Source organism: Engystomops pustulosus, chromosome 7 (assembly GCF_040894005.1).
Source record: "Engystomops pustulosus chromosome 7, aEngPut4.maternal, whole genome shotgun sequence".
NCBI lineage: Eukaryota > Metazoa > Chordata > Amphibia > Anura > Leptodactylidae > Engystomops > Engystomops pustulosus.
In genome coordinates, this window is record NC_092417.1 from 44282686 (window position 1) to 44305663 (window position 22978).

A 22978-nucleotide genomic window follows, 5' to 3' on the forward strand; every position below is an offset into this window, starting at 1 on the left:
GACAATAAAGTAAAACAGGCAGCATCCTCACCGATGTCAAGAATGGAAATTATTACCATTTTAAAACATGAAACAAAGACATGTAAAACACATTCTAGATTGGGCTTAGCAGGAGAAAGGGGATATTGGATGGTGTGATGGGGTGGCTTGATTTTTGTTGTGTGGAGCATAGTGTATGGCAGGACTGGGCACGTAGTTGGTGCCAGGTTTCAGCATAGACTGGCATATGCCACAAATGTCTGATGCAGTGACTAGCAGTACATGGGACCTGTGAAACCTCAATGACTGGCCCATTACAGTCAGCCAGGTTATGCGCCCGCCTAGAAGCAGATGGCCAGAAGAGGCTCTCTACTTTCTTAGTGTCACTTATTCCCTGTGGTAGTGCCTGGTAGAGATCACGTTGGTCTGACCCTCTGCAATATGGTTTTAGAATTCTTATCCGTAGCACGATGATGGAATAACTTAATGGCTCATGGAGTTGATATAAATATGGATTAAAGCATATGAATATATAAGATGGCGGTGTGTGATCTGAAGGGTCTTATTTCAAGATGGGATAATTTATTGCAATTTCAGGATGTCAAACTGGTAACACTAGACCACCTACTGGTAGACCGACACTTCTAACAGGTGAGATGTAACCCTTCATAGCTAAGGAATACAAATGAACAATCCATAATTTGGAACAGGTTATGGCTTTCCCTATATACACAACTTCCTACATCACATCACAGAATCTGTAATGAAGATGCAAAAAAAAAACATCTCCTTTGTGCAGCAGCGACACAAGGAATGACCCACGATGTGCTTACTCCCCTCCTTTCAGCGACCCTCCCAATAAGTGCATGGGGGCAAAATTTACATGGGATACATAGCACCAAACCCAGATACCAGCCCTTAGCAACTTAGTACAGAACCTGATTAAAGATTAAGGGAGCAAAACAATAAAACACAAAAAATATTTAAGATATAATGAATAACTTAAAAACCATATATATATAAAATGGACAAATATAATACTTATTCAAAGCTTCGATGTAGTGTACAGGTCACCTACTTACAAGCCAAGGCGGCCATAAGAATCTCCTTCGGGCATACAAATGTAAGTAACCTGTATACGGTAAAAGGTGAAGTTCTGCGCCCCTGCGAGTAACCAAAAGCAGAAACAGAACTTTTGGCCCGAGCCAAAACAAAGCCAGTTCAGAAGAGGTGAAGAGCTGCAGGTCTGCAGAAGGCGTGGCATCTCAGCACTATGCCCAATGCAGCTGGTATACAGGATTTACAGAACTGTTTTAAGTTACACTTTTATTTTAGTGTCCAAATTTTTTTGGCCTGCAGTTTTTAAGAAAACCCCATGTCAATGATATGTACTCCATTCCAAGTGCATCCTGTATGGATTAGTGCTTTTTATCCATCCTCTTCTCCACTGCTTGAAGTAACAGTTCTGAGTACTGCTGCAGTAGGGCGAGCGTCTTATCATCACCCAGTTGTTGGGACCCATGGGACACTGGATCAAGCTTTTCCTTGCAGTCCTCGTGCTGTGGGGAAAGATCTTGATGCACTGCAGCTTCGGAATCTTCATCTTTCAAAGTATCCAGCTCCCTCTTCACCATGCCAAATGTTTCCGTCAAGAGGCCGGCCATCTTGCCGTGGTCCAAGTTCGCTGCTGAGCCTGGTGTTCTCACCTATAAATAAAAAATATAGTAATAAATTGTTATACAGAGCGAGTGTGAACTGTGCTTTGGTCTAAATTTCCCATTGCAAAAAAATAACATTTTTACACCATCGGTAAAGTTGGTTCGTTGTAAAGCATCTAAGATTATTTTTTGCATAAAGTGTCCTAAAATAGCAACTTCCCCAAGACCGTGTACACACAACCGTGTCTTGTTTGCGAAATATGGACTGTGTGCTGGCCAGATTTCACAAACTGGGTCTAGTGCAGAGGACGGGACTCTGTATCATAGAGATATACACTCACTGGCCACTTTATTAGGTATACCTGTCCAACTGCTCGTTAACACTTAATTTCTAATCAGCCAATCACATGGCGTGCATTTAGGCATGTAGACATGGTCAAGACAATCTCCTGCAGTTCAAACCAAGCATCAGTATGGGGAAGAAAGGTGATTTGAGTGCCTTTGAACGTGGCATGGTTGTTGGTGCCAGAAGGGCTGGTCTGAGTATTTCAGAAACTGCTGATCTACTGGGATTTTCACGCACAACCATCTCTAGGGTTTACAGAGAATGGTCAGAAAAAGAAAAAACATCCAGTGAGTGGCAGTTCTGTGGGCGGAAATGCCTTGTTGATGCCAGAGGTCAGAGGAGAATGGGCAGACTGGTTCGAGCTGATAGAAAGGCAACAGTGACTCAAATCGCCACCCGTTACAACCAAGGTAGGCAGAAGAGCATCTCTGAACGCACAGTACGTCGAACTTTGAGGCAGATGGGCTACAGCAGCAGAAGACCACACCGGGTGCCACTCCTTTCAGCTAAGAACAGGAAACTGAGGCTACAATTTGCACAAGCTCATCGAAATTGGACAGTAGAAGATTGGAAAAACGTTGCCTGGTCTGATGAGTCTCGATTTCTGCTGCGACATTCGGATGGTAGGGTCAGAATCCAGGATCCATCCTGTCTTGTATCAAAAGTTCAGGCTGGCGGTGGTGGTGTCATGGTGTGGGGAATATTTTCTTGGTACTCTTTGGGCCCTCTTGGTACCAATTGAGTATCATTGCAACGCCACAGCCTACCTGAGTATTGTTGCTGACCATGTCCATCCCTTTATGACCACAGTGTACCCAACATCTGATGGCTACTTTCAGCAGGATAATGCGCCATGTAATAACGCTGGAATCATCTCAGACTGGTTTCTTGAACATGACAATGAGTTCACTGTACTCAAATGGCCTCCACAGTCACCAGATCTCAATCCAATAGAGCATCTTTGGGATGTGGAGCCGACAAATCTGCGGCAATTGTGTGATGCCATCATGTCAATATGGACCAAAATCTCTGAGGAGCTTCCAGCACCTTGTTGAATCTATGCCACGAAGACTTGAGGCAGTTCTAAAGGCAAAAGGGGGTCCAACCCGTTACTAGCATGGTGTACCTAATAAAGTGGCCAGTGAGTGTATGATACATAGTGGGACACGTTACATTACTTTACTTGATCTACAAGGTTTTATTGTTTGAAAAACATAGGAAAACACCTTACAATAGGTCATGACGAAAGGTGTACCCCACGCAGGGGGATTAGCAATGAAAACAGAATTTCCTTGATACATAGCCAGATTCTATATCTTTCAAAACAATAGAACCTAGGGGAACCAGGGTGGGGAACGGGACACAGGGGGAAGGAGAAAAGCATACAGGTAACTTTTTTCCTTTTTTTGTACAATTTTTGCGCCTTTTTTGGAGTAATTTTTGCACCTACATCAGGGTGCTCAGAAGTTCGCCGGTGTGGGTGTGTCTGTTGCAGTGTTCCTAAAGTATCTTTGCAAGTCAGATGTTTAATTTGCACTTTTTCACACCCTATTTGTAAGCAAATTAGAGGTAGATGCAAACCGAAGTACAACTGACCCATACTTGCACCTAAAGAGTCCCAGAAAATGTGCAAACTCACAGCACTGAAAAAAAAAAATCACATGTTCTTACGCAAGTGTGCCGACAACTTTGAAAAGAGTCAGCAGAAGTACAATAATACACATTATCCCTTATTCATAATTACAATTTGGTGCAGGCATGGACTCATACATTACCATGATGTACACAGTCCCGCCCTCTGTATTGTATCTGGTCTCCAGCCAGCGCACTGTGTGGACTAGTAAAGGACATACAACCGCGTCGTATTTATACATTTACTTACTGATCGGTAAAGGCTCATTGCCCGGCGGAGGCTATCCTGCAGCTCTGAGGCAATCATTTCACACTGCTCAAAACTGACGGCTTGTGCTGAAACATACAATAGAAGGGACTTGTTCAGTTTTTGTTCCACAACTGGCACCGCACTTTAACATAAAGTGGGTATATAAGGGCATGTGTCTCATGAGGGCCAGCCCAGCAGATTTATTACAATTTATCATGTATATTTCAGCATCTACTGCATGGAAGACAACCTTATGAGAACATAATAATTCTAAGAAAAAAAAAAACTTCCTCTACATCACTTCTATATAAACGTTTTAGTAACGACATGCCAGTAGTTGAAGCCTTTGCTTGTACCATGTTTTACATTTTAATCTATGGCAAATTTTCATTATAAAACATATAAAAGGAGATCCACAGAAGGAACTTAAAACAGTAACGCACTTGGATTTGGAGAAGATAAAGAGAAGTCATGAAGTGCCTCACCATTCTGAGAGTGGTTTATGAAACGAGACAGGCGTGAACAAGACGAGACAGGCCAAAGACTGGACGAGGAGAGATGAGATGGAGTTGTGAGGTCACCCACACAAACAGGAGACAGAAAGGGAGATACCACCAAAGGTTCACCTCTGTGCCCACCTGAGTCCAACGTAGATGCTGCATCAAGTGAGGGAGATCTAGGCCTAATAGTTTCAATGGGGCAAAGTCCAGGATGATGGTCGGGAGTGTGACCAATAGTAGAGGCTCTCCCCCTATGAATGGGCTTAAATCCCTCCGGGCTGAAGTCTTCTTGGTCAGCAGGTTCACTAATCATCAGCTTTATTTCTTCTGGACTCTCCTTCTTATGACTGCTATCCTCTATCTGCCCTTTCTCACATCCTCCCAAAACTTGATGTTCATTTTTACAGGTCAGGTCTGCGAATGATGTTCTAGGTTTCCAGCTACAGCCGGGTGATCTTGGTGACCTGGGTGACTCCATTTCAATGGAGCTTCTACTTCTACTAAACGAAAGAAAAGGCCGGTCTGGCAATGGTTTTGCAATGTCAAGAGTCAAATGAGCCCGATTCTTGGCCTGAAAGGTCTTTGGTGCCGAGCAGATTGTACTAGTCTGCAGGAGGGGTTTTACAATTACACTGTCCTTTATCGGCAGATGGTTCTTCTCGGCTTCAACCGGAATGGTCACAATCTCTGGTTCACAAACATTCTTTGCCTCAGGGCCAATAGATGTGTCTTGGGTCTCACCAATGTTCAAATTGTCCCCAACAGATACACTCCGTGAGATCTTTGCCATGTAGCTAGTTGTTGGGTTCATATAAGATCTACCCTTAGGCTGTTTGACATCCTTGGACGGGAATGCTGAAGACGGGCATTCCGTTTTCATGAGCGTCACTGGCAGGGTGCGCCGGTGTATGGCCTTCTGTTCTTTCTCTGCAGCGGTTTGGGTCTGAGGACGCATTTTGACTACAAGGATTTCAAGGAAAAGTAGGTCAGTAATAGATTTTTCTTGCGTCATAAAATATCTACTATTACTTCTAGTTCACGTGTGTACATAAGACACCATCATAGTAACAAGTATTTCTCTAATGATTTATCTGGTTAGTTCAAAGCCAATGCAGGCCGGCACTTTGCCAACAGTAAATGGAGGTATTTTTAGGCATTAAATGTTCCCCTAAGGTAATATAAATCCCATCCTGGCTCTTACCTTCTTGAACTATATCATGAACTGACTGTGTTTTCCTTATGCTCGAAACAACAGAATTAAAGAGTGGACCCATTTTGCCTGTCTTTACTTCTGCCGGCTGCTTCCGTTTCCTCTGGTAGGCGGCTTTGAGTGTGCTGGTAATGTCTGGTACCCGGGTACTAATACCATTTATTGTAGGATACTCAAATGGACTATTATTATAGTCTGGACTGATCTCTTGATCAGACAGATGACAAGTGGACCCAGAGTGGTCTCTATATTGGAGGGAAAAAAAAAAATGAAAAGGTTATAAAAAAAACTGGTTGGATACAAGGAGGTATGCAGACAAGCATGGTTAAATCTGTGCTCGGGGAGCTTCCGGCTGGCAAAGGGTGGTCGGCCTCTACCATCCATCACCATATCCCAGCTCCTAAAATGCTAAGAGATAGGGACAGATGGGAGTAGCTGACCACCTCTGACAGCTGGAATCTCCCGGAGCGCAGCTTGCATGTCCCTGTAAACAAACATCAGCAGCGATGGAGGAGGCGAGTACATGATTTTTTTTTTTTTTTTTTTTTAATAGCCCGCCGCAGCCAGTCACTAATTTATTGCTGATCTCGGATAACCCCTTAAATGAACTACCCATAGGATAAGTCATTATGTGGAACCCTGAACCCCTGTCCATAACTTAAAAGCCTGCAGCGCAGTTAAGTGATACAATAATACAGGTCTGAGCTGGGAACAAACATCTATGCCCATTGTGTAACAATTTCTAAGGATCACTACAGGCTCAGCTATGACTTCCTTTATTCTGATCTATGAAAAGATCCTTTGGTAGGGACTTGATTGTGTTCACAGAAAAGTACAATCCTGTATTACCTACATCTGTCTTCAGCAGAGTCACTGAACAAAACCTGCCAAGATGACTAGTAACCCCCGAAAAATACCTCCCCAAATATGTTTCCCCTAATCCTGTCCCCAACCCCTTTATATTTATTACATTTTTATTAAAATTTGTGTGTGCAAACTTAGTTTTAATCGAACCGACCTCTTACAAAATAAGAGGTCGGATCGTCTTACAGGTCCCCGGGCAGTCGGCCGTATTGATGAGGGGGCCGGCCGGCCAACACCCCCCCTCCACGCCCCTGTCAGTCAGGGACCTGTAAGAATCTCCGGCAGCAGCGCATGTATTGTACAATCGCTGCCGGCTCTATGCGATGCGCTCTATGCACAGCGCGGCACAGCCGCTGTCAGCGCGCCGCTGGGGACAGCATCAGGGCGGGGGACATATTTGGTGGGGGGATTTTTCAGGGGGGAGAGGTCCTCTTTAAAGGAAAATTACCATCAAAATCCAGCATGATAAACAGGGACACTTACTCATAGATTCAGGCACTGTGACTGGGGTAATCTTCTTTGTTATCCATAGCCTACTCCCTTCAAAAATCAACTTTTAAAATTACACTAATGATCCTAAAAGGCTCTGAAGAGTGTAACCAGAGCCTCTCCGTGCTGTAGTTTCACAGGCCGTTACAATGAGCAGAACAGGTCTCACCTCCTCCTCTCCCCCTTTGCTATTGTTATCCTGCAGCAGCAGGAAAAGCAGGGAGTGGGGTGATCTGCCCTGCTCATTGTAAAACCTGTGAAGCATTTATAATTATAACCACTTTTATTATTAAGTTGATTTTATAAAGAAGGAGATATCATGATGGATTTTGATGGTAGAGTTCCTTTACAGCTGGGAAAGGCAAATCTGCTGATGTATGTTCTTTTTGACATACTAACCTGAGGACTGGCACCTGTGTCATTGCAAGAAACCTCGACGAGATGCTGGCACATTCACTCCGCTCTGACGTCAGGACTGGTCCTTCTACAAACAACAAAACATATTAGTTGACCAACCTATATGGATTCTAACATCATCTATGCGGGACCAGCAATCCAGGTCCTACACAATTTGTATTACACTGAAATATCCAGATGTTAAAACGACTGTCTACCTAATGTTTTATCATTGCACCAATGTATCTAGAACAAAAAGATGCAAATTTGCAAAATGCATTTCATTTTGTGTTTACAGCTCTCATGCAGTCCCATGTGTCTTCATGGGTACAGACAACAAAAGAAATATGGACCCATTGATCGGACCTCCTTTTATTCTTACATGCAGGGATATAAAACTATAGGGTAAGACTATGGATGTCTTTAAGAATAAAGCACACAAGGTCTGCAGAGAAAGTAAAACCAAATCAAACAATACCACAACATACAATGGGGCTGATTTATCAACCGTGAGTAATGCTGAACGCTAAATCGTGGGTGGTCTAACTGTGCATCGTCTAACAGCCGACTCAGTTCTGCCAGATTTTGCATTAACATAGGCCATACCCCTTTGTCATACCAGCTCTAAACTTTTCTAAATAAGTGTATGCAGACCTCCTCCTTGATAACCGCTGCCATATCAAGGGCTGGAGGATGGCGGCACGCCCCTACAACTACTGACATGGCAGTACAACTACAGTAATGACTATGCCCTCTTCATCCACTAGAAACCAGCAGGACACGGGACGCCCGAGTCCTGCAGCTCCCACAACTCTTGTACTTGGTAATCTTTCTCATTAGAGGCAAATCCTTTTTTAATGGTGCCTATATACACACACTGTGGTTTTGATACAAGAAATCTAAGACTTTGTAAATAAAGAGCTAAGGATAGTTTAAAGGTTTTTTCCCATTAAATAAGTTAGGCCCTATTCATAGGAACTTGCTGATTGGTGGGGTTCTCCGTGATGAGACCCCAACATATCGTGAGAACAGGGGGTCTGATGTACCTCCGTCGGGAACCCTTGTTGCTCCAAAAGAGGAGCTGAGCACCCAGTCGCACATAGCCAGGCTGCCACATTCATCTCTATGGAGATAATGGAGATTGCTGAGCACAGCGCTCGGAAATCTACGTCCAAGTGCGACAGGCTCATCTCTTGCGAGCGAAGGGGGGTTTGTTCTTGTAATCTGTGAGGGTGTGATCACTGAGACCCCCACCGAGCAGCAGGTTAGACCCTATCCTGTGTATAGGGCCTAACATGTTTTGTGGGAAAACCCCTTTAAAAAGGGATTTACTGGTATTGACTGGTTACTGAGGCTGAGCTATAATACTAGACACAGCCCCGGAGCAGTGATGGCACAAGTATCTCTATTACAAACACATACAGAATAATAGTGCAAAAAATATATAACGGGAATCGGGTAATAAGGGTCATAGTGGAGGAGTGCAGTGAGGTTTTAAAACAAAAAGGAAAGTGGTGCAGAGAGGAATAGTCTACTATGCAAGCAAAATAATAACAGGAATTAAAAAAAAAAAATGAAAGCAAATACAATAAATATAAAAACCACTATACTCTTAGACCACTGCACAGCTGGTGCTGGAATTCTCCATCTCTTTAGGGAATGGTTAGTATGATAAAGGCTGGTCCAAGTCAGAAATTAAAAAATAGAAGATTTTTTTTTTAACCTTGGCCATTGTTTGCCGAAAGATTTCCAAAGTGCTGTTTAAGGAACATTTCCTGATCGGGTGTCGGTGGGATATCACCATCTAGAACCAGGCAGGGGGTGTCCAGCTCCTCAACCTCTGCGTGCTCCTCTAGATCGGAAGAGTTCCCATCTACACTTAGGGGCTCCGTACTTTCTGAATCTTCTTGGCAAAAAGAGGTAAAATAAAAAGAGCACCGTAAGTGAAAGGCATTGCAGTGTTGGATGGGAATATGAGGTATTGAAATGGAGGACTCCAGTGTTTACATGCAATACTTTGTGATTCAACAAAAGCACAAAAGATACAACGGGTTCAACTCTACAAAAGGGAAGATCACATTCAGTATTTAATAGACATACATAAAACATTTCCATCTCTGCAATACCCTAGGATTCCTGCTGAATTTCTGTTCCTATGGTGAACAGAAAAATGGAATCCAGACAGAAATCCAGACAGCAAAGGCATAAAGTGTAACCGATCCTTCAGGGGAGGGAAAATAATAACTAAACAAGATAGGAGCTTTTCATGAAACATCTGTGTTTTATAGGACCAGAGGGAGTTATACACCAATTTTCAGGACAATTGGAGAAACATCAGTAAGACCAAATTGAATCGGACTGAGAGCCAATATTATGAAAAAGTTGCCTAAGCTTCTATGGAGTCAAATCTTTCGAGATTTGCTCATCTCTAGTTTTCACTTGTGGCAACAAGCAAGGACCCAGCTAAGAAGTCCACAAAACAGAAAAGCTTTTGTACAGAGGTGGCCAGAGGAAACACAGTCGGCATGAAACAGCCGTTGGTTGGTTGGCCATTCCGTTTTTTTTTTCTATTGCCAAGGATTGACAGAAAAAAAAGCTAAGGCATGAGGTCAAAAGTCAGCAATTACTGTCCCTTAAAAACTTTAACATAGGTGAAGTAGAGAAACAAAGTTGTCTATAGCTGTGACCAGGAATAAGTTCTAGCTCCTCACCTTCATTGGGATGCTCGGGACTAGACAGGCGGCTGCTGCTGTAATCCACTGAGCAGGCACTATCTGGACTATGTTTCTCCTGCAGGACATCAGGATAGCCTCCATGAGGCAAGCCTTTCACCTCAAACTCACTGGTAAAATATAGTATACAGTTATATAAAGTCATATGTCATATATACAAGGGGGTTTCCAGGATTTAAAGAATAAATATGGCCATGAGCAGGAAATGTTATGAAATGATTATAAACTTATGTTGACCTATTATGTGGATTGCCGATCCCAGAGCCAAGTCTTGGTGGTGAGGAGGAGTATATGAGGCCAGCAGTTGGTTGCATTGGGTTATGTGAATGGCATACATGGGGGGTCATCACTGCACCGCTGGCTCTGTGCTGCACATGTCCTAGGTATGTGGAGGTTAATCCTTTATAATTCCCTACTTGTGACCATTTTATTTAAAATCCTGGAAAACGATTTAACAAGGAAAACACTACATATAGCATGTACATATCCAGCCAATAAGACCAATCTGTCCATCACAGACATACCTGCATGCATCTAGTGCTTGTTCTTCCCCAATCTCTGGATAGATAACACACTCCTTGCCATCTGGTGTATCCAACTCCTGTTTGAAAACCCCGTCCTCACAGGACATCAGCCGGATAACCCTTGGACGGGCATGGCTGCCTATAGAAATGAAGGGATCCTGGGAGAAGAAATGAATACAATGCAAGGTGAAGTGTGCAGAAATATAGCTCCTAGGGTCTAATAATGATCAATAGCAAATATTTCTCATATCACATGCGTACATAGTACTTCCACAATAACCAGAAAAGACAGATCTAAAAATTACAGCCTTGCAGCGCTGGGGTCCTGGATTCAAGTCCCAGGGTCAACAGCTGCAAAGAGTTTGTATGTTCTCTCTGTGTTTGTGTGGGTTTCCTCCAGGTCTTCCGGTTTCCTCCCACACTCCAAAAGATACTGGTAGGGTGATTAGATTGTGGGCCCCATTGGGTACAGGGCCTGATTTGGTAAGCTCTGTGCAGCGCTGCGTAATCTAAATATAATCTAATATAAATAAAGGGATAATTATTATTAATATCCATGGAATTCAATGAAGTGATCAGCGTGTCAGGTACGTGAAAGGAATGTCTTGCGTTTAGCTTTCCTTCCTCATAGAGTTGCATGTATGGAAGTCTTTATGTCGATGTTTCGTTAATGATTAATGGTAATATTGATGCGAGGGTGCCAGGCTATGTCTACAGTTATAAATAACCGAACGGTATTGATGGAAGGGTTAATGCAGATGTGAACATAGCCTTATTCAATCCAGTCTGTTTTCAGTTAATGAAGCTCATGTAGAATTGCCAATTCAATGTACCCACTGAGCTTCACTTGAAATACATACATTGATTTGTAAATGTGTTTGTATTTTTGTTTTTTTACTTTGAATGAAGGTGCGATCACATTCATCATATTTATAGTGTAACTAAACAATGAAGTAATTTTTTGGTCACAATAATTGCTGCTACTCAGTTAACAATGATAGAAGCAGCAAAAAACTTCCCCCATCTATCTCTGTCCATTGATATAAATACAGCAGTGGGTGCATGTTCAGCCAGTTGTACCATTCATTAGGGGGTACAATAATACCCTGTTCTAAGGATCAGCGGGGGATCCACCACTAATCAGCAAGTTATCCACTAATCTTGTGGCCTATCCATCTTTGAGACCAGAATGCCCCTTTACGTCCTCATCTCTCTGCTATGTACAGACTTAATATACAGTGCTCTTTACAGGAGAAAGAAGAAGCAAAAAAGGCACAGAAGCTGCTTTACTTACTGAAGTATATTACAGAGTTTATTATTAAAATCTGCTGTATTCATATGCCTACAATAAAAAAAAAAAAAATCAAATATTTATTTACTCTTCAATATACTGTAGGTCTTACCAGGTCAGCTTGCACCTTTGATTCCACAAAGTTTACTTCCTGGTCCTCCTGGTGTCCAAGCAGGTCATCACAGGGGGAGAAGGACTCCAGCTGGCGCAGGTCAAGCATGGACTTTACAGTGAGCTCGATGTTTCCAGTTGGCTGAGACCAACGTACACGCTGCCTGGGTGTCTTACCAAGGGAGTCCGAACGCTGGGAAAGGGATGTGTCTTTAGTCTAAAAACAGGAAACCAAATGGAGAACAGGTTAGACTTTTGAATAGTAGTGGAAAGACACATCCAGCTACTTTCCTGGAACTAAAAATATATAAAAGTGGGCAAGGGCTGTGAAGAATGGCGTCCTCTTGTGGCTTCCAGATGAGAAATGGGGCCCTATCACAAACATAATGCAGCAGATTGTCTATACTTATAGAAACAACACAAGCGGTTTCATCTGTAGATGCCTATACACAAGATATACACAAGATATCTCAAAGCCAAAATCTTGTCTGACATAATCATCCCAGATCTAACCAATATGCATGCACATTCAGCAGAGCCAAGCATACCAGTGTTCTCTATATGAAGAGGGGACGTGTTAATAGATCCTTTAACTTCTGAAAAACCAATTGATAACCAATCATTGCCTGATATCAGGACACTCCAAATACATATTATATGTATATTAGATGAACAATCTCTCCGATTCTCTCAGGATAGTAAAAAGAGAATCAGTCAGTTCAATTGCAACCATTGGTAGGGAGCAGAGATGAGCGGACCCGAAATTCTCATTCGGCTGCTAACCCAGACATTGACGGATTGGCAGCATTTACAATATGCCGGCAAATTAATCCCCTTAACAACTAGCTATGGATATGCTTGGCCAGGGGAACACCCAAGGGCGTCAATTTGCCGGATTGGTTGTTTGGCCGTGCAGACAAAGACCGAACTCTAGCATCTGGTCCGCTCCTCTCTAGTGGGAAGTAGGGACAACCCTACATACATAAATACACACACACATATACACTCACCGGCCACTTTATTAGGTACACCATGCTAGTAACGGATTGGACCCCCTTTTGCCTTCAGAACTGCCTCAATTCTTTGTGGCATAGATTCAACAAGGTGCTGGAAGCATTCCTCAGAGATTTTGGTCCATTTTGACATGATGGCATCACACAGTTGCCGCAGATTTGTCGGCTGCACATCCATGATGTGAATCTCCCGTTCCACCACATCCCAAAGATGCTCTATTGGATTGAGATCTGGTGACTGTGGAGGCCATTTGAGTCCAGTGACCTCATTGTCATGTTCAAGAAACCAGTCTGAGATGATTCCAGCTTTATGACATGGCGCATTATCCTGCTGAAAGTAGCCATCAGATGTTGGGTACATTGTGCTCATAAAGGGATGGACATGGTCAGCAACAATACTCAGGTAGGCTGTGGCGTTGCAATGATGCTCAATTGGTACCAAGGGGCCCAAAGAGTACCAAGAAAATATTCCCCACACCATGACACCACCACCACCAGCCTGAACCGTTGATACAAGGCAGGATGGATCCATGCTTTCATGTTGTTGATGCCAAATTCTGACCCTACCATCCGAATGTCGCAGCAGAAATTGAGACTCATCAGACCAGGCAACGTTTTTCCAATCTTCTACTGTCCAATTTCGATGAGCTTGTGCAAATTGTAGCCTCAGTTTCCTGTTCTTAGCTGAAAGGAGTGGCACCCAGTGTGGTCTTCTGCTGCTGTAGCCCATCTGCCTCAAAGTTTGACGTACTGTGCGTTCAGAGATGCTCTTCTGACTACCTTGGTTGTAACGGGTGGCGATTTGAGTCACTGTTGCCTTTCTATCAGCTCGAACCAGTCTGCCCATTCTCCTCTGACCTCTGGCATCAACAAGGCTTTTCCGCCCACAGAACTGCCGCTCACTGGATGTTTTTTCTTTTTCGGACCATTCTCTGTAAACCCTAGAGATGGTTGTGCGTGAAAATCCCAGTAGATCAGCAGTTTCTGAAATACTCAGACCAGCCCTTCTGGCACCAACAACCATGCCACGTTCAAAGGCACTCAAATCACCTTTCTTCCCCATACTGATGCTCGGTTTGAACTGCAGGAGATTGTCTTGACCATGTCTACATGCCTAAATGCTGCCATGTGATTGGCTGATTAGAAATTAAGTGTTAACGAGCAGTTGGACAGGTGTACCTAATAAAGTGGCCGGTGAGTGTATATAGATATAGATCAGCAGATTTGACTAAAGTCGTCTGTCACGTATGGCTGCTTTACTTATGACAGTGGGAGTCAAAAAAATAAAAGAAAGATTTTCAATTCAATACTGTAGATTAACCCACAGCCTAGTAAATCAGGTGGTAAATATACCACAAATATCTAGTGGTTTGGTAGCCTGTAGATCCCTCTTGGAGTTTGGATTTCAAGATCTCAAGGCCATTATAAAGACTCACCCTTTTCTTTTTTCTTAGAAAGAAAAAGAAGTGTGCTATACTGGACCCAAATCCAATTTTAAATCCAATTTAATCTTTATTATACAATATATGAATTACACAACTGTAAATTTAAAATCACTTAAAATGTCAAAAGAAGACACAGGATGGAGTGGGCAATAGCTCTACTCCAACCACCACCCCTAACCACAAATGTATGGACAATAGACAAAGTCAAGTAAATATCAAAGTATGCAGTACAAGGGTAGTAATGCGTTGCAGTGGCTGGAATGAACAATAAAGTGCTACCAATACAAAAGATGTATGCATCCAACTAGTATATGGGTGAAAACACAACTCATATGAAGTCACCTGCCAGAAAGAGATACAAGGTTCTCAAAACATGTGCAGCATAACATAGAAGGCAAAGTGCAAGTGCCATGTAATGGTAAAATATAGGCAGCAACCGAGTAAAACTGGGCCTGGCCAAGCACCCAGGTATTTCCACCCACAAACCTCAGCCACAATACGCACCATACAAAAAACAATGGTAGGGGTGGGAGGCTCCCCACGCGTATCGTCGCTGTTAAGCGACTTCCTCAGGGGTATGACTCACCCTTTTCATTTCCCAGAAAGACGCACTTCTCCCAAAAGAGTTGGCAAGGTCATTGTTCTTCTCAGAACCTAAACAAAATATACAGTAAAAGATTACTGTAGGCTACATTAGAAAAAAATAACCTATGGTCTATAGTGGTCCATATCTTCTGAATATAAACAAACAGAATAAAAACTCATTGTTATAAACCAAGTTCTTACCAGTCATATCTTCATCACTGCCTTCGTCAACCCCATCTTTGTCGCTGTCAGATGATAGCACAGGAGCTGGACACATGACAGCGATGGTTTCACGTCTACAACAAAAACAAGAGGCTTACCACAGCTCTACTGTCTATAAACTACAAGTCTTACATATCCTTTCCCGCATGCACATGAACGTATACCCGCACGGCTACGGCCGGGTGGGCATGCGTCCGACACGATGGAGAGGAGGAGGGGCGACCCCTTCCCTCCACTTTAAAATGCATGGCGTGATAGGACATGTATTGCTCCATGTGGCCATTGCCGTCTATGGGGGATGTATGTACAACCAAAAGCTGGTGGCAGTACATACAATCCCCATACAGCCGTGTGCATGCAATCTAAACTCGTCAAACCACACAATTTTAACACTCCTCAAAAGATTGATAACGCCATTATTTGATAGGACAGTTCTCAGCTACAGTACCTGGCCAGTTGCTAATTACACTATAATTACAGGTCATTACTATAGGTAGGTTACCGTACCGGGTATTTGTTGTCTTGTGGGGTGTATTTTTTTCCCCCACTTTCCCACGTTGCCTCATTTCGGCCAGCCTTTGGCGCATGTTGATGGTCATCTCCGAGCTGAGACGCCAGATGAAAATGCAGCTGTAGACAGAAACAAAAAAAAGAAATATTATAATATTATAAATAACAGGAATATGGGAAGAACTATGGTATTTTAGTACACAAAAATTTATTACACAGGTGTCATGGCATATTTTTAATGTCTAGCAGTCTGTGTACATGCCAACACAGCAATAAATATACAAAAAAAGGGAATCTGTCAGCAGTTTTGACCATATAAAGATGCAGACAGCCTTAGGCCGCATGCACACAAACTTATGACCGCATGGCTGCGGCCGGGAATATGTCCTGCGCCACGGTGACCCCTCTCCATGTTGATACATCCTATCTTTTCTCCGAGTAAGTAGCTGTACGGTGACACACGTGTGCAGCACCATATCGCTCCGTGCGCCCATTGGCGTCTATCGAGGGCACATGTACAGCCGCAAGGTTGCCCCCCCACGGTCTTGTGCAAGGGCCTAAGACATAGGCCCTGGAGATCTGTGTAACTAATCCTTTACGTGTGTTTTAGTAGCAGCAAAACTGGGGGAAAAAACGAATTTCAATTCTAGGATTGTAGTAGGATTTGGAGCCTTGTGTCAGGGCAGAAGAGCTGTACTGTGTTCAGTGAGTCCAGCTACAATCCTAGGATATGAATGTATTTTCCCAGTCTTTTACGCATCTACTGTTTACAAAAGGGATGTGCTGCTGACAATTTGACCCGTGAAGTCAAATTTTATGAATTGTAATAAAATAACGTTCTCACCTGTCTCCAGACACAGATATAAGATGCTTGCAGTCATTGGTAAATTTCATGGCGGTCACAATCTCTGAAGAAGAAATAAGTAGTCAGTTTTGTGGTTACTCTGGTCAAGTATAGAATGTTTCAATGCTCGATAGGTGAAAGCTACCTGAATGTCCAAACATGGTGGCCACGCACTCCCCGGTGTAGAAATCAAAGATGGACAAGTTTTTATCAGAGCAGCTCGTTGCAATATAGAGGCCGGATGGGTCAGTTTGCACCTATAGAGAGTAAGAACAAGTAACCCTAGTAAATATATTAATATACAGTATATGAAAAGTATCATCAGTACTGGGAAGGCATCGCAAGCGAATGTCTGAGTGTTCCACTTTCTATCCCCCCAAAAAATATATAAAAAGGCAAAAAAAAAACATTTTGTTTTTAATTTTCTGTCCCTCTAAAGTCTGAAACATTTTTTGCATTTTCCCAGGTTACATTTTTCTGTGTAACTGCAGTCCCAATTACAGAGGAAAACTTCTTTTCTACAGTAACATTTGTCACAATTAAAGTTGTGCTTGGTCTAGACAGACTCAGCAGCAGCCTCCTAAAACCGGCATCCCAGCAATTACATGGCATCACAAGACCACCAGGATGTATAGAGGCAGCGGACCGCTGTACATCGCTTCCAATAAGCAAACTGAGGAGACATAAAATGTAAACTCCGCTTTGGTCATTTTGGTAGGGTCCCAAACCCTTGGGCAGCCGCCTAAAGCCTGTACACTGATGCATGGACTTTAAGGACTAAGACGACTGGATGGCGTGAATATACAGCAGGCGGTTGTGTCAATCTGTTAAAGTATTTGTAGTGCTGCAACGAGTGCCGATGCCACTTATAGGGCAGCACGGTGGCTTAGTGATTAGCATTACAGCCTTGCAGCGCTGGGGACCTGGGTTCAAGTCCCAATCCACATGTGCGTGTGTGCGTGGGTTTCCTCTGGCTTCCTCCCACAATCCAAAAAAACATACTGGTAGGTTGATTAGATTGCGAGCCCCATGGGGACAGGGACCAATTTGGTAAGCTCTGTGCAGCGCTGTGTAATCTGTGTGCGCTATATAAATAAAGGAATTATTATTGTTATTCACATGATTGTGACATGCCTGATTACAGCTCAGTGCTACTCAAGTGAATGAGGTCTAGCTGCAATACCAAGAACAGCCACTATTCAATGTGCTCAATGAGCAGCAAAGACACTAAAGCACAACTGATTGTGAGGGAGCTACATCTCCACCGATCACCTATCCTAAGGATATGTAATAATAAGAATCCTGGAGTGTCTCTTTAACCATAGAAGATTAAACTTTGATTTACAATGGATACAAAGGTTTTACACGCACTGAAGCAAAGATCTCCCCACACGAGAGCAGAGACACTAACAAATTCCTGGAAAAGAGTTATGGGGATGTAGGACATACCGGAGATTAAATTGTCCCATGTAAATGGACCCTGAGGAACAACGCTGTCAGGTTATTAGAATGCGATTTACAAGGGAAGACGGAGGAGAAAGATTGATCTGTTTAATAAAAATAAACTGGCCAGATCTGGAAGCCATAAAAAGTGAAAAAAAAAAAAAATCTATGTGAGCACAGTATATATACGAGGCATGTGCTTTGTATGCAATGCATGGCAGTCAATACTACTGCTCCAAACCTTCCCTGCAGATCTCCAGTCCTGTTTGCTGAGCGGGCAGGACTGTCAGCACTAAATTACGCTGATTAACATCTACCGAGCAAAAAAATCCATGACCGCCCTCGAAAATCAACTTAACTCTTTCATGCTTAGTCAGCAAACATATGGCTTGAGGAATTCTTTACATCTATCTGTGCAAAAACCCAGAAAGTCAGGATTTTCATAACAATCATTGGAAAAGCCCGAGCGTTTATGTCAAATGCTGAGAAGTGCGCTGTAAGCCAGCCGCAGGGTCACTTACACTTAGCGAATGAAATTCTGTGACAGCATTAGGCACATCTGACAGGTCTGGCCAGAGAATAATGGGAGGATTTGCGGGACGCTGTATTTCATCCCTTCATTTGTGACGCCATAATCTGACTTGCCACTTTGCAGGATAATTGAGCCAATAAACGGCACAAGGCACTTACTTTAATGAGAGTCCCATCTTCACTCTGCGATCCCTTGTACAGCTTTTTCTGCTTCCCGCTGCTGATGTTAAATATCCTAAAACAGCAAATGGGGATTAAGGAATAAGCAGTAAGATGAAAGACTGCTCTCTTGAAGGATAATAATTAGACAATACTGAGATCTAGAGGAGCAATGGCTGTCGAGGAATTGAAAAATGAATCTAGTTTGTAACATAATTGCACATATTCAATATAGAAGGACAATAATGACCAATTTCTCTATTATCTCTGCATGCAAGACATTTTAATGGAGGAGTTGTCATGGCTGATAATCTGATCAGTTAAAAAGTTGAGCAAGTCCCTGGTCAGAGCAGTTTTTCATTGATCACTCATCACGTGAATAATGAGGATCCATAAATCAAAAAGTGGCGATTCTGACATTTGGGTGCTATATATCTAGATCGAGAGATCGATATCAGTTCTATCATATTGTCTTGCTAGACTATTACGATATCAAGCTGAATGACAGGTCTCCTGTCTTACCTCATCAGCCAGACATTCCTGTTCATGTGATCTTATCTGTCCATGAACAATTGCCCTGCCAGGACCTGAAGCTTATATTCATGAATACAATCATAATGGGGAAGCCAGACAAGTCAAGGGACCCCTGTTCGCCAAAGCAGAAAACAAAACAAAAATGAACTCTGTTACAACTATTGGTACCTGATATTGCGATCCTGGCATCCAATAGCTGCGTACTTCAGGCTGGGGTCCACATCCATGTCATACAAAGTAGTTTTACGTACTATATGGTGTGTGCGGGTAAAGTGGACAGATCCTTCCACAGTCTAAGGAGAACCACACAATATTCAGGCACATAGGAATACAATCAAAATAAAAGTGCACAATCCCACAGCTTGTGAAGACTCTGTGACCTTTATGTTCACAAATATGCATGTCCAGGGTACAAGACCATAGAATACAATGCGTTTCAGTTGGTAAATTCACCCTCATTCATGGCGGGCAGAATCAGCCGTTTAGATTTATTCTGGCTATGAGACATACTGACACTGTGTGTACATTTGTTATTATTTTGGTTCTTTGATCATTTGCTTCATGTCCATTACAATGGGTCTCAAAATACTACTGCGTTGTGCTATATAATTTTTTTTTTTTTAATTTATTTTCACATTTAGTAATAGTTAAAACCCCCTCCACCCAAAAAATTTTGGCGGAGTTATCACAGTCAAGTAAACAAGTTGGATGACAACAAGCCCATTTACACGTAGGAAATAGACTATTTAACACTGCTACAGGCAAAATGTGAGTCACACTGGTTAGAGAAGAGACATCATTCATGGCTGAGTCACAGATCAAACGCAACCATAGCAGATGGTCCGTACAATGGCAGATCAAGGTTTATGAGGCTTTTGAAGATTTGGGACACATGAATCACTGTTTGCACTTGACCTGTGTCTAGTAATATTACACATATATATTTACATACCTGTTCAGCAGTGCGGAAGTAAATGCTTTTATCTGCTCCACAGCTGATCATCCGCATCTTACCATCATTAGCTGCAAAAGTGACAAATACAGGTTAGTGGCTTTCTGATCTTTATTTATCCTGGCATAAAAGAGTGAAAAAATATATACATACATATATACACATTACATAGACAGGGAATTAATCTGGCTCTTTGATACTGAACCATAAGGAGAGTAATTGCATTTTACATAGTAACCGTCCTATTTTCTATGCAAGACGCCTATTTTGCCTATACATTTTGCCTAACAAGGGATGACCTGAAGCACATTAGGCACCGCGCAGCCATGATAACAGCCATCCCCTTTGCTGAATTGTACATTTTATTGCATCACATAAAATTTACAAAATCAATTTGTAAAAGAATTAATACCGTTGCTGTCCACAATGAATAAGCCATGCAGATTCGTGTTGGTGAGCAATACCTTCTGCAAAAGATCACCTAACTCCTTGAAATTAAAGGGGTAATTCAGCAACACCAAGTTGTATACTATCCACAAAAAAAGTGGATAACTTTCTGATCAGTTGGTGGTCCCACAGCTGGGATGCCCATGGATCACGAAAACGATGGTCACTTGTATCCTCTAATAAAGAGAACTGTTGGTACCATATGCACCTGTTACTCTATTCATCTGAATAGATGAAGGAAGTAGCCGGGTACCGCACTCGACCATCTCCATCAAATGAATAAAGCAGCAGGCACACGTGTGACCAGCAGCTCTATTCAATTGTGGGATATCATGATCTGTGGAGATCCTCATGTTGTGACCCCCAACTGATCAGCAAGTTTTCCTTTAGCCGGAGGATAGAGGATAACCGTGTTTATAAAAGAGTTAATCATCGCCAGGCATCACCTCGGGCTGCACGTACCAACCGACTAACAATGGCGAGGTAAATCCAAGACAAAAAAATGGCCTGCAGACTTAAATATTTCCTTACAATACTTTCTTTTTTATTTAGTCCACGTTAATAGTCCAAAGAACTGCAAGGTAGAGCAGAATTTCCAAGTAGACTCACTTTCTACCGCGTTTCCGCTCACAACGGACGTCATACTTGTTGTTCTTGGATAACTTGAGGTTACTGTAATACCCCTCTAATCTATTTTGTGTCAGGACACTGGAGGCGATATAGAATAATAAACCTTTACTTGCCTCCCTCCTTCTCCTCTGGTCCAGTGTGGTACACGCCATCACCATCAGTCTTCATTTGCAAACAGAGACTGCAGTGGTAACAAGTCAATGGCACATGGCTGCAGCAGCACATTGCTGGCATCAGGGCTACTGGGCTGCAGCACAAGTGTGTACATATCATGCCACTGCTGCAGAATATGTTTAACTGGTGGCGAAAGGTGGTGCTGCGATGGACCTGATGGAGAAGCCATAGCAAGCATAGTATCTGCCACATAATTTAGTTCCATCAAGTTCACCCATCTCTTGGAGATTTTATTGTATGTGCAAAGAATGAACTATATAACATTGTATTGTGATACACAAAACTGAACAATGTAAAGATGCTGTCGGATGAAAACCAATTGTATTCATTATGAGTTCATTGAGAGCTCACCAGCAAATTTCACGGCAGTGATAGAGGAAGAGTGGTCATCTAAGGTTTGTTGAAGGCTGTAGTCTTTTGATGCATCTAGTACATGGATCAATCTGTCACGGCTAGCAGAGGCCAACAGGTTCATTCCTAGAATAAAAACATTGATATGTTAAAATACATAAAATACACACAATTTCCATCTAAAGACACAATTACAGACAATTATTACCGGTTTCAGGCTTAGAATATTCTAAGCAGAGGATTTCAGAATCGTGGGCTTCTACTTTCAGAAGTTCGGCCAGTGACTGTAACTCGTGAACCCTGTGATACAAAATATAAGCTTAAGTCCTGCTAATATAGAAAGAGTTTTCCACTGCCTTACTGTATATACATTATCATACCTGAGTGTGCCGGTTCTGTCTCCAGAAGCCAAGTGTTGCCCGTTAGGACTCACACACACCGAGCGGATCCCAACCTTGTTGTCCAACGTCTGCATATCTACCTTATCCACCAGCCCAGTGCAGTTACAGTCTGTGTCCAGCAATGCTTGTGTGTTACCATCAATCAGGATAATCTTCATCAGATCCTGAAATATGTGAGATTACAAGTTTTAGATCAGTGCATAAAACACAGAAGTATCACAGTAACACAGATGGAATATCTGGACACGCACATTGCTGAGGATATTCCGATGTAACGCTGTGCCGTGGATGTTTGACGTCTCCATGTTCCACAGTCGGATGGTGCTGTCAGAAGAGCAGGTGATGAAAGAGTTGGGTGGTAGGCAGGCCTGGTTGCTGTCTTTCATCTCAGGGTAGACCTAGATGGACATAAGGAATACGATTATTCATGGAAATTCTGCATGATAAACCAGGGGCACTTACTCATAGATCAAGGTCCTGTGACTGTGGTGATCTTCTTACACTTGTTATTTATGGCCTCCTTCATTCTAAAATCAACTTATGATAACAAGCCAGAAGGGCTCTAGGGGCGTTGCAAGCGCCCTTACATGCTGTAGCTTCACAGGTTGTTACACTGTCTCCCCTTCCCCCCTCTCTTTGCTTTCTCACTGCAGCAGAGGAAGTTTCAGCACACAGTGGGAGGGCAAAGTCTAACAGCCTGTGAATCTAAAGCAGGGAGGGGCTCTGGCAACATCCCGACAGAGCACTTCTCTCTC

General features: G+C 42.7%; 1 protein-coding gene across 6 annotated transcripts in view; it reads right to left on the reverse strand.

Annotated features, from left to right (window-relative positions):
• Positions 1 to 1287: 1287 nt before the first annotated feature.
• Positions 1288 to 22978, reverse strand: part of MAPKBP1 (mitogen-activated protein kinase binding protein 1) — a 99637-nt gene continuing 77946 nt past the window's right edge. For 4 of the 6 annotated variants that reach the window (XM_072115684.1, XM_072115688.1, XM_072115687.1 and 1 more), the window contains 21 exons: positions 22475 to 22621; positions 22203 to 22387; positions 22031 to 22122; positions 21823 to 21948; positions 20221 to 20291; positions 19437 to 19561; positions 18735 to 18810; positions 16747 to 16858; positions 16602 to 16665; positions 15755 to 15877; positions 15227 to 15321; positions 15027 to 15094; positions 11984 to 12199; positions 10581 to 10738; positions 10036 to 10166; positions 9048 to 9230; positions 7328 to 7412; positions 5567 to 5820; positions 4504 to 5325; positions 3866 to 3951; positions 1288 to 1685 (listed from right to left, as the gene is read on the reverse strand). In XM_072115684.1, the coding sequence (XP_071971785.1) occupies positions 1398 to 1685; positions 3866 to 3951; positions 4504 to 5325; positions 5567 to 5820; positions 7328 to 7412; positions 9048 to 9230; positions 10036 to 10166; positions 10581 to 10738; positions 11984 to 12199; positions 15027 to 15094; positions 15227 to 15321; positions 15755 to 15877; positions 16602 to 16665; positions 16747 to 16858; positions 18735 to 18810; positions 19437 to 19561; positions 20221 to 20291; positions 21823 to 21948; positions 22031 to 22122; positions 22203 to 22387; positions 22475 to 22621 (3507 nt within the window). In that variant the 3' untranslated portion in view covers positions 1288 to 1397. The remainder of the gene's footprint in view (positions 1686 to 3865; positions 3952 to 4503; positions 5326 to 5566; positions 5821 to 7327; positions 7413 to 9047; positions 9231 to 10035; positions 10167 to 10580; positions 10739 to 11983; positions 12200 to 15026; positions 15095 to 15226; positions 15322 to 15754; positions 15878 to 16601; positions 16666 to 16746; positions 16859 to 18734; positions 18811 to 19436; positions 19562 to 20220; positions 20292 to 21822; positions 21949 to 22030; positions 22123 to 22202; positions 22388 to 22474; positions 22622 to 22978) is intronic. The other 2 variants (XM_072115685.1, XM_072115689.1) reach the window with 2 other exon arrangements.